The sequence below is a fragment of the Nilaparvata lugens genome, chromosome X (genome assembly GCF_014356525.2).
Source record: "Nilaparvata lugens isolate BPH chromosome X, ASM1435652v1, whole genome shotgun sequence".
Classification (NCBI taxonomy): domain Eukaryota; kingdom Metazoa; phylum Arthropoda; class Insecta; order Hemiptera; family Delphacidae; genus Nilaparvata; species Nilaparvata lugens.
In genome coordinates, this window is record NC_052518.1 from 43,466,054 (window position 1) to 43,481,964 (window position 15,911).

General features: G+C 38.2%; 1 protein-coding gene across 4 annotated transcripts in view; it reads left to right on the forward strand.

Moving 5' to 3' along the window:
- The window catches only part of LOC111056481 (probable chitinase 2), a 184,983-nt gene that overhangs the window by 124,102 nt on the left and 44,970 nt on the right, over positions 1-15,911 (forward strand). Inside the window, exon 7 of one of the 4 annotated variants that reach the window (XM_039443277.1) lies at positions 10,243-10,526. The exons of the other annotated variants lie outside the window; for them this stretch is intronic. Coding sequence (XP_039299211.1) covers positions 10,243-10,251 — 9 coding nt within the window. The 3' untranslated portion in view covers positions 10,252-10,526. Of the gene's footprint in view, positions 1-10,242; positions 10,527-15,911 lie in introns of those variants that run through there. 4 annotated transcript variants of the gene reach the window in all.

Sequence of the window (15,911 nt, forward strand, 5' to 3'; positions counted from 1 at the left end):
ATGAAGCATCTGCAAAAAGGCTATGCCAGAGTGATAATGAGTAACAGCCTTCATTGGAGAACTGAAAATTATATAGATAAAAAATGATCTCATACAGAATGTACTTTAGGATACTGATAAAAATTAATAATTGTTATAACATGACATCAATGCTATTGAACTCATGAGAGTCAATGCTTCATATTGCATTTGTGCAATATGTGTTCTGCAGAATGGATCTAGACCATGTCAGCAGAAAACCTTGTCACATGGACTTCTGCCCTAAATGGCGTGAACAGGAAAAAACATGCAGAAATACTGAGAAAGATGAGTCATCTATTGTGCAAGAGGAAGTATAAAAGAAGAAGACAACGGCTGTCAATCATCATTCTTTAATCATGGCAACTACAAGCATCTACCAAGCAGCGCTCTACCTTGTGCTAGCACTCAGTGCCAGTGCATTGGATCCAAAGTACAGGACACAGGAATTTCTCACTTCAAGGGAACATGGACTGGATATGTCAATCATCCATCATATGCAACAGTGCCTGCTAACATCCAGGATTCCTGCTCTATGTGGCAATCAGTCGGCAATTGATGAAATTTACATTGATATCAGAGACTGGTACATGAATATGGCTGGGGAACGAGCTGTGGAGGAAGCTCTCTGCAAAAGAGTTCACTGTGCATACAATCTGTGCACCTGTCTTCATCCTACATTCACATCGCTGGACTTTCTGGAAGCAGTTGTTGCAAGGTCAGTCCAGGTCTGTGCACCATGCTGTGAAGAACGAGCATCCATTGTTATCACTTCTCCAGTGAGTACTACAACTGCTACAACAACTCTTGCTGCTAGCACCACAACTACTCAAGCTAGTACTACAACTCCTGCTAGCACTACAACTCCCGCTAGTACTACTCCAACTAGTACTGCTGCTACTACATCTCCTACCACTGTGCCAGACCCAGTACCAATATCAGCCTGCAGTGGAGCAAGCAGACATGTGTGAGTGCGGAGACTGTCTACTAGTAACCAGCAACCAATGGATCATATAACCATTCCTAAACTTTGGAGATAAGGACCTGCCTGAAGCGTTTGGAATGGCTTGAACTTCTTGGAGACATTGACATACATCTTCCATGACGCTGAAGTGTTGAGCTGCACCAATCGATGCTAGGGAGCAGTAATCTTGAAATTTGTGTTCAGCAGAGGATTTTGCAGAATAAGCGATCAACTGGGAGATTTGTATCACTGGATAGTTCTTGATATATTGGACTGAAATATTATCTTTGTGCACTATATATATATTTTTTCATGCATACACTGTAAATGAACATCAAGTAATACCACAATTGTTGTACATTTTATTCCATACAACCTTCAATTTCTATAGTAAGCACAAGGTGTGAGATGAAGCATAAATTACATCCTATACTGTTAGTCATTCAATACAATAGGAAATATCCTACTCTGATAAACTTATCTTTATGCAGGAAGTTGGTAAATCATGACTTTTGCCGACATCATGGTCTGATGAACTTCTTTGTTGATGAATATTATCTTTGTGCACTATATATATTTTTTTCATGCATACACTGTAAATAAAAATCAAGTAATACCACAATTGTTGTACATTTTATTCCATACAACCTTCAATTTCTATAGTAAGCACAAGGTGTGAGATGAAGCATAAATTACATCCTATACTGTTAGTCATTCAATACAATAGGAAATATCCTACTCTGATAAACTTATCTTTATGCAGGAAGTTGGTAAATCATGACTTTTGCCGATATCATGGTCTGATGAACTTGTTGCCTATATAAATGCTAATTAACAAATTCATATCGCCAGTATGAATAAGACAGTGATAGCGCGAGAGCTGCACAGACAAGCACGTTGAATTTTCCGACAAGAAAGGTTACAGTCAAAGGTCTTGATGATCTCTATCAGGCTGACCTTGTTGAAATGATACAGTATGCTCGACAGAACAAAGGTTACAAGTACATTATTACGAATATAAATTGTCTCAGTAAGCTTGCATTCGCTATACCAATTATGAATAAGTCAGCCAATGACATTGTTGGGGCTATGCGTCCTATATTTGAAAAACATCCAATGAAAATTCTACAGACTGATGATGGTAAAGAGTGGTTCAATACAAAATTCCAACAACTTGTGAAACAGTATAATGTGAATCATTACTCAACTAGATCAGATAAGAAGGCATCTATAGTGGAACGCTTCAACAGAACACTTAAACAGTTAATGTGGATCAAGTTCACTGAGCGAGGAACCTATCGTTGGACAGACCTTCTAACCTCACTCCTCAAAGAGTATAATGCTAAGATTCATAGAACAATAGGTATGTGGCCAGTAGATGTGCAGAAGGAGCATGAGAAAGTGCTACTCGACCGACTCGGTAAACAGCATCAAGCCTATCAAGAAGAAGAGATTCTGTGAAGAAGAATGCTGAGTGTAGAGGTAGGTTCTATCCAGGCCCTCATCAGGATATTGTGCCTGGTGACAAGGTTAGAATAAGCAAGTATAAAAAGACTTTTGACAAGGGATATCTAACCAATTGGACAAATGAGCTGTTCACAGTAACACATATATGTCCCACAGTACCTGTAACATATGAGTTGGAAGACTATAGAGGTGAGCCTATTCAAGGAGGGTTTCACTCTGAAGAAATTGTAAAGACAACAGTGCCAAGTGTCTTTGAGATTGAAAAGGTTTTGAGGAAAAGAGGGGACAAGCTGCTAGTGTGTTGGAAAGGATACAGTTCAAGTCACGACTCATGGATTGACAAAAGTGACTTGATCTAGGATGAGAGAGGTTGTACAATGGCAAAACCTGTTCAAAGTTATTGATTTTGATCGTGTGGTGAAAGGTTGTGGTCTGGAAATGGACAATCAGAAGAAGCGGCATGGTCCTTTATTCCCCAACCATATAAGATGCATTATATGTGGACCTTCAGGGTGTGTTAAGACAAATCTACTGTTCAACATGCTTTCTGATCCAAATGGAATACATTTCTAAAATATACTACTTTTTTCAAAGACTACATTTCAGTCCAAGTACAAGTTACTTGAAACCATCATGCAGGGACTAGGCGATGAGATGGAATATGTAGAGTGTGATACTAGTGAGGAAATACCTGAACCACATGAACTGCCTGCCAATTCAATAATTATCTTTGATGATGTAATTTGTGAGCAACAGGATGCCATCAGGAAATACTTTAGTGCAGGCAGACACAGTGACGTCGATGTTTTCTATCTGGCACAGACCTATAGCCACATTCCAAATCAGTTGATTCGTGACAATGCAAATTTTCTAATCATGTTTGAACAGGATGAGCTGAACTTGAAACATTTGTATAGAGACCATGTCAGAGCCGATATGACCTTTGATCAGTTCAAGGACATGTGTAACAAGGTTTGGTCGTCAGCTGCACATGCATTCCTTGTCATTGACCGCTCATCAGGAAAGAATGCTGGGTGCTACAGAAATGGAATCAACACCTATTAGTTGAGGTGTAAGTCTAGTAGAGTATCAGTCTGTTATTGTGAGGCAAGCAGGATGGTTCAACCTCGTCAGAAGACATTAGAGGAGGTAGCTCCTACCATCAAGGAGATTGCAAAGCTAAGACATAACATCAAGAGAAAGCATAAGGAGCTCACATTTGGAAGAGAATTGACAGAGGAGCAACATGCAAAACATCTCAAACCGCTAACTGAACCACTGGAAAAAATTATCGAGACTCTTCAGATTCCTGCAGCCCAGCAGCAACCACCTCCAGCTCAGCAACAGCCACTGGCTCAACCATTAGCAGAACAACATTGGCTTCCACCACCTACACCGCCAACAACTCCAATCCGACCCAGACGTGTTCGACATTCATTACCACCACAACTAGAAGTTGTTGAGGAGCAGGAGGAGGAGGAGGAGTCACCAACCTATGAATCATTTGGAGAAGCAGCAGGCTCCACTCCGGCTCCAAGTACTTCAGCAGTTGCAAGAAAATTATTGTCCAAGGCTAGGACTTGGAGTGATGAGGAGGGGGAGGAGGAGGATATTGAGGCAGTGTTGAATAGCAGCAGTCTCAAGGAAGTGTACAACATGTATACTCAAAGTGGATTGAGTGGAACCATAGTGGGTCCATATGTTTATAGAGCAATGTTGAATGATAGTAGTGCAGATACTACATATAGACCAAGATTAGTTAGAAACAAGTACTATATGGGTAGTAGGCATCTAACCTTTGGAAGTGATGGCTCAAAGATTGGACTGACTGACCCTGCAGATGAAGAACATAAAATGATTTTTGATGCAACAGCTGGACCATGTGAGCTGATTTTTAAAAAGAAGCATAACAATCAACTTGTTACATCACCTGACTCAAATGCATTCTGTATTTGACCAATTTGTATAGGAAAAACAATGACCCAGTTGGACGTATTATAAACTCTAATGATGCCAAGTTTAAGAAGACAATTTACCCACTGATAAGGAATGGTAAGCATAGTGGGAGAGGACTGGTGACACCATTTAATATGGTAGAATAGAATAGATTTTTATTCCTTTAAGTATAAAAACTATACAATCGGAAACGTCATAATCTTATATGCATTACAATGATAATAAATCTAACAGACATTCAATAATAATCACATAATAGGCAATCAAAATATACAAGTCATGAAAGTTTATATGATAGTTCACACTTATTTAAGATTTACTCTAAATTCAAATTTGATCAGAAGTAGCTACTAATAGTTACATTGCTCATGTTGAGGAATTCAGTCAATGAGTAAAGCGGATTTTCTGTCAAAAGTGTTCTCATTATTTGACGTTTAAACTGAGGAAAAAAACGGAAGCTTATTGAATATTTTTATAGAAATTACTCTTGAACTGATCTGAGTTCTCCTCAGCCTGGCATATGGTACTTCAATACACTGTCTGTACCTTGTATTATGCTGGTGAAAATTCTCCCTACATAGGAAAGAGTCAAAATTCATTTTCACTTCCATAGCTAGTAAAAATACAAATAAGCTATAAATTGTCATTATTTTCTGTTCTACAAAAATTGGCCTACAAGGTTCTAAGTAGTCTGCATTACCAACAATTTTCAAAGCCTTCTTCTGAAGGAGCAAGGTTTTTTGTACATCAGTAGCACAACCCCACAATGATAAACCATATGCAAATGTACCTTGGAAGAAGGCAAAATAGGTCATTTTGAGGTAATGTTGAGGTACATATTCTTTCAATCTCTCAGTCTGCAGACTTATTGATAATTTAAATTCAGCAAGAGATACAAAAAGCTTCTGGGATGGATTAAATAAGTTTAAAAATATGAATAAATTTGTTTCGAATTCTATAAATGCTCAAGATTGGGTGAATTACTTTTTCAAATTATGGAATCCTCAATTGATAAGTAATCCTGTACAGTATGCAGTCCCTAAAGTGGAGAACTTAGAGATGGATAGGAATTTTGAAATGAGAGAGTTGTTGTTAGTTATAAAGGAAGCTGAAAATAATAAAGCACCAGGAGTGGATCGCATTTCCTATGAATTTTACAAAAATGCTCTGTCGAGTCTAATTGATAAGATTATAATTCTTTTTGATAGAATTTTCAACTCGGGTGACGTGCCAGACAGTTTCAAGTTATCGATTGTGTTCCCACTCTACAAGAAAGGAGAGAGAGAAAATGTAGAGAGCTATAGAGGTATAAGACTTATGGACGTTATCGCAAAACTGTTTTGTGGATGTTTGTTGAAACGAATTGATAATTGGGTCAAGGAAAGAAATATTCTCAATGAATATCAGGCCGGCTTCAGGAAAGGTTATTCAACTGTCGATAATATTTTCATTCTTTCATCTATTATTCAATTAAAATTGCAGATTAGAAAAAATAAAGTTTACTGTTTCTTCGTCAATTACCGAGCCGCGTTCGACTCTATTGATAGAAGCGCTCTCTTCTACAAGTTATCCTGCCTAGGTTTATCCACAAAAATGATTAATATACTAAAAGCTTTGAATAGTGAAACAATTGCTAGTGTATGGTGTAAAGATGGCCTGACAAAGAGCTTTGCTACAGAGATGGGCTTAAGGCAGGGATGCGTAATCAGCCCGTTATTATTCTCAATCTTTTTGAATGATTTAGATGATGCTCTAGAGGGAGGCATACTAGTGGCAAACAAACGAATAAGGGTACTAATGTACGCCGATGATATTGTACTCTTGTCAGACTCTCCTGTTAGCTTACAAAGGATGATAAATAATATGAAACAGTATTGCAAGCAGTGGAATCTAACTGTCAACCTGGAAAAATCAAAAATTTTAGTTTTCAGAAATGGTGGAAGAATGGGTAGAAATGAGCGCTGGTTTTTTGGAGGCAATGATGTGGAACAAGTTGACAGTTATGAATATTTGGGGGTGACATTCACACCAAAAATGAGCATGAAGCAGCACAAATGAAGGAGAGGATACAGATTGCAAAATTGAGTTTGAATGTTGGTTGGAACAGAGTGATAAATGACAATAAAATCAATTTTGAAGCTAAATCGGTATTATTTAATGCATGTAGTAGAGCAATAATCTGTTATGCGGCACAAGTGTGGCGGTTTCAGAAATTTGATAGCATTGAGAAACTAAAACGATTGTATATTAAAAGATTGTTCGCTCTGCCAAATAACATACCAAATTACATGTTGTTTCTTGAAACGGATGAAAGGCTGATTTTCGAGTATACATTGAAGCTTCATTTTCAATACATCAATAAAGTTTTGAAAATGGAAAATGATAGATTACCAAAGATATTATGGCTGTGGAGGTAATAAGGAAGAAATGTTCTTGGTACAAGGCATGGATACAAATGGCAACAGAGTGCAATGTTAATTTGGATTTTTCCACTCAGAATATGGGTAACTGGAAGAGTGAAATGTTGAAATTGTTGGATGGGGTGAGAGAGAATTTCAGGGAGGATCTTTTGAGAGGTGCAACGGCGGCAAATTTTCATATTTATTACAGAGCACTGAAATTGGGTCTAGGATCTGCGAGCTATATAAAGGAGCTGAGTAGCCATGCGCTTATAAAATGGGTGATGAAGGCAAGATGTGGATTGATAGATTTGAACTACAAGCCGTGGTTGGAAAATAGAGACATGCGCTGTCCATTATGTAACAGAGGGGATAACAAGGATATTTTCCATTTCCTAGCAGTATGCCCCATTCTATCAGAGTGGAGATCTAGATATTTGGGAGCTATTGAGCTTAACCAGGAAGCATTTATTGATTTTTTGAACGGCAAGGATTGGGTAAAGCTGGCATCATTTTGTAGATGCTTGGCGCTATAGGTGGCAATTAATTCAAGAGTTTAATTACTGAGGTATTTCAATAATTTAATAGTTTGGTTTGATATTGAAATACTAATGAACCCCCATTATTATTGTTATTATTATTATTATACATCATCTCAATTGTTGTCAATGTTTGTAATTGAGGTCAAGTTGGTGCAGTTTCGTTTTCATCTAGATCATTTCCACTCAAAGGTAATAGGCCTATATACTTTTGAAAAAGAAGAATTAATCCATTTCAATTTAAGAATTGAAATAGCGTAACATGGAGAATCTATTTCCTTCTTATGCATGTTTGGTTAGTGCCATAGTGAATTGTATATTTTGTAATTTAGTCATTGGGTACTCTTTTTCGACTTTTTTCTACTCAGGTTGTTTAATTTAATTTGTGTATTATCAAGAAATTTGATCATCATGTATTATTTGGACTTTATTATTATTTTTTTTTTTTCATTTAAAAAATGAAGAAAGGAATTGGATCACATTAGAAATATAAAATGTTAAAATGCTTCTGTTTTATCCAAAGAGACTCATTTATTTATTTTATTTTGATATGAAGAATGTGTGTTCATTTATCTTAGTAATTCGGAATTTCCGGCTGACTGTCTTTGACCAAGCCATACAGTGTATGCAATATTTTTATATGATACTTCTGGTAAAATATTGTTTTTTTCAATAAAGCACTTTTATATCTATATCTATCTATATATATCATATTCTTTCAATCTGCGTGAAAGATATAACACTCGGCTCAGCTTGGAACAAACATGATCAATATGTGCGCCCCATGTCAATCCTTGATCTAGATATATCCCCAAATCTTCACACATTTCAAATTATCTTTATCAATTTGCCTCAACCCTAGAATTATTTGTTGCGTTTTATTGCTATTGAGAAGTAGATTATTTGCCCTAAACCATATGCTCATTTCATCCTGACAGTTGGACATTTTTTCTTTTAGAGCCAGGATATCAGTATCTACAGAAAACATAGATATGTCGTCAGCATAACAAACTACTTTAGATTTGGTACAATAATCAATATCATTCATCATTATCAGAAATAGCAAGGGTCCTGCTATTGATCCTTGTGGTATACCATGACGTACAATGCAACACTTGGAGAATTCGTTATTAACATTTACAGTCTGCCTACGATCACTCAGGTACGATTGCAACAGTTTAAGAGCTTTCCCTTGTACACCTAAATGATAAGTTACAATTTTTTCAATAAAATTTCATGTTGGACAACATCGAACGCTCGACTCAGGTCATACAGGACTAACCTGCATAGTTCTTTGAATTGAAGCAGTCTAATATGTCGTCTACAATTGAGCCAACTGCATCTATGGTTGATCTACCCGCTCTGAAACCAAACTGTGCAGTGGTAAGCAGGCCGTTGCTCTCAAAGTATTCATAGAGTTGAATGGAAATTATATATTTTCATAAATTTTACCGAATATTGGTTGCAAACAATGCTACTGAAATCAAATACATCCACTACAATGATCCTAATGAACTTGTAGACAGGTTGAGACTCTTGAACCAATCTAGAGCAGTTGGCAACACTGGACATGAGAATGAAATCAATTCCATTTTAGAAGAGTTGGTGGAAGGTGGTTACATAGTTGGCAAGCCTGCACACTAGTTGTAATATAAGAAGAAGGTTGTACTCCAACTTGACATACAGTTGAGAGTGTTTCTACCACACACTGCCTTCCATATACAATGGCTCCTATGGGTGAAAGAATTATAGATACTTTGGGTAATATCAACACTCACCACAGGCGAGTGATTAATGTAGCGGATCCTCGAAATGATAGTGACACTATAAATCTGATCACATGCAAAGATCTTATTTGGTCATGGCTGCCAAAGTTCAAAAGTCTCGATGACAGTCAATCATTGTTACAAGTCTAAATAACTCTATACTGACAGATATGTGAGATCCAATTGGAGACTTGGATGGGGTGAACAAATGATATTTGGAAAAAAGATTCCGAGAGCTTGTCATTGAAGTCGTTGAGAAATATACCAGTAAATATATAAATATAACAGCAAATATATTCAGTATACCTGATTTACAAAACATGTTGAAGAGAGCAGGAGGTTGGGATCACACTAGATTGGAAACTGAGATGATCAGACTTTCAGGTCTTTTTTCATCAGAATCACCTGAAGGTATAAAACCAATTGACAACCCGTCTGAGCAGCATTAGATGGTGATATGCAGAGAGAGAAAGAGGTATCAAGGAAGAGGAGTCTTGTCAGCTATCAAGAACGTAACCGGTGCAATAGTTAATAGGGCAATCAACATTCTACCAGTTGAACTGCATATCCCTGGCTATCAGTACTGCGGGCTAGGAACAAAACTTGCAGAGCAATTAGCAAGAGGTGATCCAGGAATCAACAAACTCAATCAAGCCTGCAAGGAACACGATATTGCCTATTCCAAGAGTGGTGATACAGCAAGCAGAGCAGTAGCTGACAACATCTTGGCAGAGCGTGCTTGGAGTGTAGTAACATCTTCGGACTTGGGATTGGCGGAGAGGGCAGCAGCGATAGCAGTCACCAACATCATGAGTGCCAAGGCAAAGTTTGGTGGAGGAGCAAGAAGTTGTAAGAAGAATTCCAGGAAATGTCAGCACACATCGTCCAAGAAAGGTAGATGACTTTATCTAAAATGTCAGCAGACATCGTCCAAGAAAGGTGGAGGTCTTTATCTGAGACATCAACAGAGGACGGGAAACGGGGCATGCCACCATTGTCAATGCAGAAGACGATGATTGCTCTGCCTGACCAGGCACTCACCGACGCAGACCTCTACATCTACGAGTATGTGTGTCATCTAAAGCTGGAACGATTCCAAGGTGTGTTTATGCGGGATGCTCTACTGGTTGCAGGACCATTGAGACGAGAATGTGGTATCATCAATCTTGACAGCAGTACTGGCGCCGGCACACATTGGGTGTGCTATGTGAAGAATGATGATGTCATCCAATACTTTGATGGATTCAGCAACCTGAGACCACCACAGGAGTTTATCGACTACATGCATCAAGGGCTAGCACCAGCGGTAAGGATCGAATATAACTATGAATGGAAGCAGGCAGATCTCTACTCTCATATTTGTGGACATTTGTGTTTGAAATTTTTGATTGATGAAAATAAATGATTATAATCTATAAAAAACATGTATTATTATTCCCCATTGTCTTCTCCATATATATATAAACTGAGTAAGAACTTATAGCAAATCATTGTGCAATAGTACATTGAGCAGTCAAGACCATGATGCTCTGCTTTGGAGGTAATACATCTGTGCTGAAAAGCAACTTTTACCCACCTCTTGATACAAGCACTGGTGAATGGGAGGTTGGTCTTATCAGCTTCACCAGCTGTAATTCAATACCAAATATTGAGGCGGGCTACAACAATACACTGCACTACTATGCACCAAAACTCTTAAATTATATAGTGAAGAAATCAGCAACAACTGACCCAGCACTGACACATCAGGAGCTAACATCAGTTGACAATTCAAATATGACAAATCATTGGTATGGTTATGTATGTAATGTTGGAACCAGGGGTAATAGATGGAAGATTGGAATGGAAGAAGAAGATAAGAAAAAAGAGGATATTGTATCCAAGGTGATGCAGGATACTAGTGCTGAATTTGGGTCAGATCTCCAGCATATATCATTACAAGAGGGCAGTTTTGAATTTCAAACTATTGCCACTCTGCTTAGAGCTAGGTTACATAACGAAGGCATACAGTTCTCAGTGGCTGTCGATCCATTGACCTTAAAATGTTCGGTTCTGAGCAATGCCAAGTTAGATTTCAGTCCAGCCAATTCAATAGGACGTTTGTTGGGATTCAGTGATAAACGAGTTGTAGAAGCCAACAAGGAGGCTAGAGGTGATTTTACAGTAAAAATCAATTGACCTAATGTGCTGCATATGAAATGTAACATTTTGGGAGGATCCTATTTGAATGGGGTCAAAGATCATGTGATCTATGAGTTTCACCCAGATGTTGATCCAGGATATAAAATGATTGTAACTGTGCAGAATGTAATCTATTTACCTGTGGACATCAAGCAGATTGGTAACATTATGTTGGAGGTTGTTGATGAGAACGAACGTCTGATAAATAATAGAGGTGGGGAGATCAATATTACTTTGCATTTGAGACAGCATAAGTGAGATGGTGCTAATATTCTCAAAGTGGGATCAGGGATTGGATGTGGAGGCGGCAATGTCTCCCATGGAGGGCAGTCAAGAACCTAAAAAAATAGATGGAAGGAGTGCCAATGCAAAACGTGTCATTCGACATTCAACCTCTGTGAGGTTAACATCGAGGAGCATTAAAAGGACCATTAAGAGGACCATCTAAAGGAAAAAGGCTGTCAAGTGAGACAACATTAGCAATGGGAGTTTTGAATGTGACAAGGAATGGACCTTCATTGGACACCAGTATCATTGTCTATGAGTACCATTCTCATGCCCCCTATACCACAAGCTTCAATGCCAATGATGAATATTGAGGATACCAATCCAGCAACAGGACATTTACACACTGTCATCCGAGAGCTATCTACATCTGGAGTATACAGTACTTGGAGCTGCCGATGCTGCTGTGGCTGGAACACCGTGTGTGTCTGGATTCTTTGCCAATCTGTTTTCAGAGATACGTTATGAAATCAATGGTGTGGAGGTGGACAGCATACATAATCCGGGTATCACCAGTCTGATGAAGAATGCTATGACATTCGAGCGAGATGAATGCAGCAAGATGGGAGCGGCCGGCTACAAGTTTAGTTCAACCACTGGTTTTGCCAATTTCGCTGCTGATGGTACAAAAATGGATGTACCTCTATGATACCTGCTGGGCTTTGCCAGAGACTATAGACAGATTCTGTTAAGCTGGTGTTGAGATGAAGCCCTAATTTCAATGACTGTGTGAGTGTTGCCGGTGCTAATGTTATAATCACATAGCTTTTGTGGAGAATTCCCTATGTGGAAGTGTCTGATGATGTAAGAATGCGTCTGCTACAGATTGTGCAGAATGACACACCAATCAGTATACCATTTCGACATTGGGAATTGTATGAGTACCCAACCTTGCTGCAAATTACAAAACATACATGGACTGTCAAGTCAACAACTCAGCATGAGAAGGCACACTACATTGTAGTTGGCCTGCAGACTGCAAGACGAGGTGTAGCAGCAGCTAACAGTTCAAAATTTGACAAGTGTAGTATGAAGGATATTCGAGTGTTTTCAAACAACGAATACTACCTGTATGAGAGCATTGATGGTGATGATAATTGTGTCTACAACATGTATGCAGCTTTCAATGGAGTCTACAATCATGATAATGCTCACTCATCTAAACCTCTGCTTGAAACAGGAGCTATAAGCACTGATAAGATAATTTTTTTGCTTTCGATTGCTCCTGCCAAAATGAATCACTCAAAACATGAAGTGTCGATTGAGTTTGAAGCTACTGCCAACATACCCACCAATACACGAGCCTACTGCCTAATAATTCATGAAATGATCAAAGAGTACCAACCATTGACTGGTCTAGTACAGTCAGCATAGAAGAATATAAATTATTCATGATCTGGATTGTGCAGCTCATTCTCATGTGGAGCAGTCATGTTCAAGTCGGCTACTGTTACCTTCCCTACTAGGGAAGATGGACAGATAAGTGAAGGAGAGGATGTGTTAGACAAACCGTTGATGAAGGATGCTTCTACAAGTACTACAGACCTACATACTGCTTCCGATGATGGCGTGGTATTTGAGGACTGTAGTGGAGACGACAACTTTGCAACATTTACAGAAGAGCTAGCAACATTTTCGGTCCACTACCACTCTACCTGATGAACTTCCAAGGATTTGAAGGACTGGGTCATGATTTCATTGTGAAGGAGATGGCAGTACTGAATGTGATGATAATTATCATGTAACAACTCATCACTACTTTTTCAAGCCACCCTACCCAGATATGCTGTTGAAAGCTAGTGTGGTGCTTGACAACAATTGTCTACATCAAGCTAAACATGGACTTAGATGGTCGGTCAAAGGAGCTGGTCAACAACATCTTCCCTACAAAGCTCTGAAATCAATTGTTTGCGATATGATTGGATGATGGCTGGCTGACAGCAACTTGGGACAGTCAATCAAGACCTTTGTCTATGGATATGAGCAATCGCTCTATTGGACAAGCTGCTGCAGCTGGATGATAAGGAGAATATAGAGTATGTCGACTTGACATTACCCTATCTCTACTGCAAGATACCGAACCTGGTGGAATTGCTGAGGACTAGCGCTGGACATGGAAGCTACTGCCCGGAGCATTACACACTCAACTATGTGGAGTCTGTGCCGAAGAAGCTGACTGGATCAAGGAAGGAGCCTATGGATACACCACTACTCTGCACACACAATATTGTGAACTCAACCCATGATTGGATTATGAAGACAATGCTGGAAGATAGATATTTTTGTCCTAACCTTTCCATATCAATGAATAAACATTTGATTTAATTTACTGTTTTATCATTCACTTTTTCCCCCACCACCATCATTATGGACTATATATAAGTGGAGAAGTTTGTCTCTTGAACATCAGTCAATTGCTAACTGTTGATAATGTCATACTTAAAAGGTTATGCTCTGTTTGGCGATAGCCAACGAGTACCTTTGGATACTATCTACAGTCTCAAGTATAGTGAAGTAGCTGTTGTAAATTTGGATAAAGTCTATAATTGGCGAAATGAGGATGTCGAGATTGAATTGATCTTTGATGATCGTTCATCCCGAAAGTATTGGCATGAATTTGAATGCGGTGACAAGAGTCCAACTCTTATCAGCAACAACAGGAAGGTGACCTTTGCAGGATTCTCATACTGCAGAGATGATGGACGTGTGAAGAGATTCAGAGTTACAGAGAGCTGTTCAGGAGACTCTGCTCTACTAATATCTATCCACAGTGCTGCTTTTCGGGATACTGTACAAACTGATGGAGTATGCAGCATTTCAGAACGAGAGGAAAGGTCGGCAGAGGTCTATCAGGAAACCACAAAATATAGAAGAGGATTTTCAATGACTAATATATATATTCTGTTTCATGATGGAAAATAAATGCATATGGGAAGAATAAAAATATTGTTTTCTCTTCTCTACCCACTACATACAAAAAAAATATATATATCCTCTGGTTCTGTTGATACTGACCTTTAATACTTACCTTTACCACCTTGTATTCGAACCTGGAACCTCCAACTTGGAAAGCTGACATGCTAGCCACTACACCATAGAGGATTTATGTTTAAGACTCAAATTATATAGAAAATGATACTTCTTCCTACTAATGATAACAATGAATTGAGAAGTGATTCATGATGGGGTGACATCATAATAGACCTATTGAAACAGGAAAAGTTATCCCCACCACCACCACTTTTCCCTGTTTGGTATAAGACGGCTTGTCAGCACTGAGAGGTATTCAGTCTACTGCAACATGTTGTCAAACAGTGAGCTATGTCTGCGGTATGCAGTGATTGAGCATGAGGAGGAACTACATAATCATGGTATTATCTCATTGACAGACTTTTTCAACGATGCAGGATATTTGGAATCATGTCCAGATCATGAGTCTTACATTTTTGCTTGCTCCAGACTTCGGGATAAACGACAGGCAGTTGTCAATGCAGTAAGCGTGGACAGCATTCTCCATAGAAGAGGTGATATTCACAATCCATCGAAAATACAGCTATCAGCAATGGATGTGTGCATCAGTTCCTGATCGATGTCTTCACCCACACTATAAAAAATATCAAGGATGGAATCAACAAAGTTATAATGCAGCATTGCCCGTCTGGACTTCCGATCAAGTTTAGTGTGCTGTTTGATGACACACAAGTGTTGTTGTGAAGAGAAGTGTTGTTGTGAAAATTTATAGGAGAGAACTAAGATATTTTTCATTAGAAGATGATATTTAGAATTCTTTTCCCTCTTACATTTTTGTTATAATCTGAATACAATGTGAATCATGTCACTTGACAATTGACTCATCTGATTAATGAACTGATTAATTAAAATGATGATAAGGGGAGAGAGCTTCATCACTGAGCACTAAAGAATGAACTTTCGTTTTTATCTCATTTAATTTGTAACAAATCAAAATACTGGTTATAAATTCGATAACTGTAAATATATTTTTATTATAATTTTTCTATTTCTGGAAAATCTTCCAGTAACTCATATTCAGTAAAATTTTATTGTAATAATTTTTGATAATTTTGTTTTCCTCTCTCCAACAAGTCAAATATTGATGATCAAATTCCCTTGAATATATTTTTTATTTTCCTGGTTCTATCTCTGGGAAGTTTTATTTTTGTTTACCTTCTCTTTTTTTTTGGACTTGGAATATTTTGAACATTTCCAGCTACTCTGAACCTCTATTATATTCTTCACTTTACATCAATTAATATTCTACTTTCAAGCTGCTTCACATAATTTTTTTCTGAATTCTAAATAATGTGATCTGGCCAGT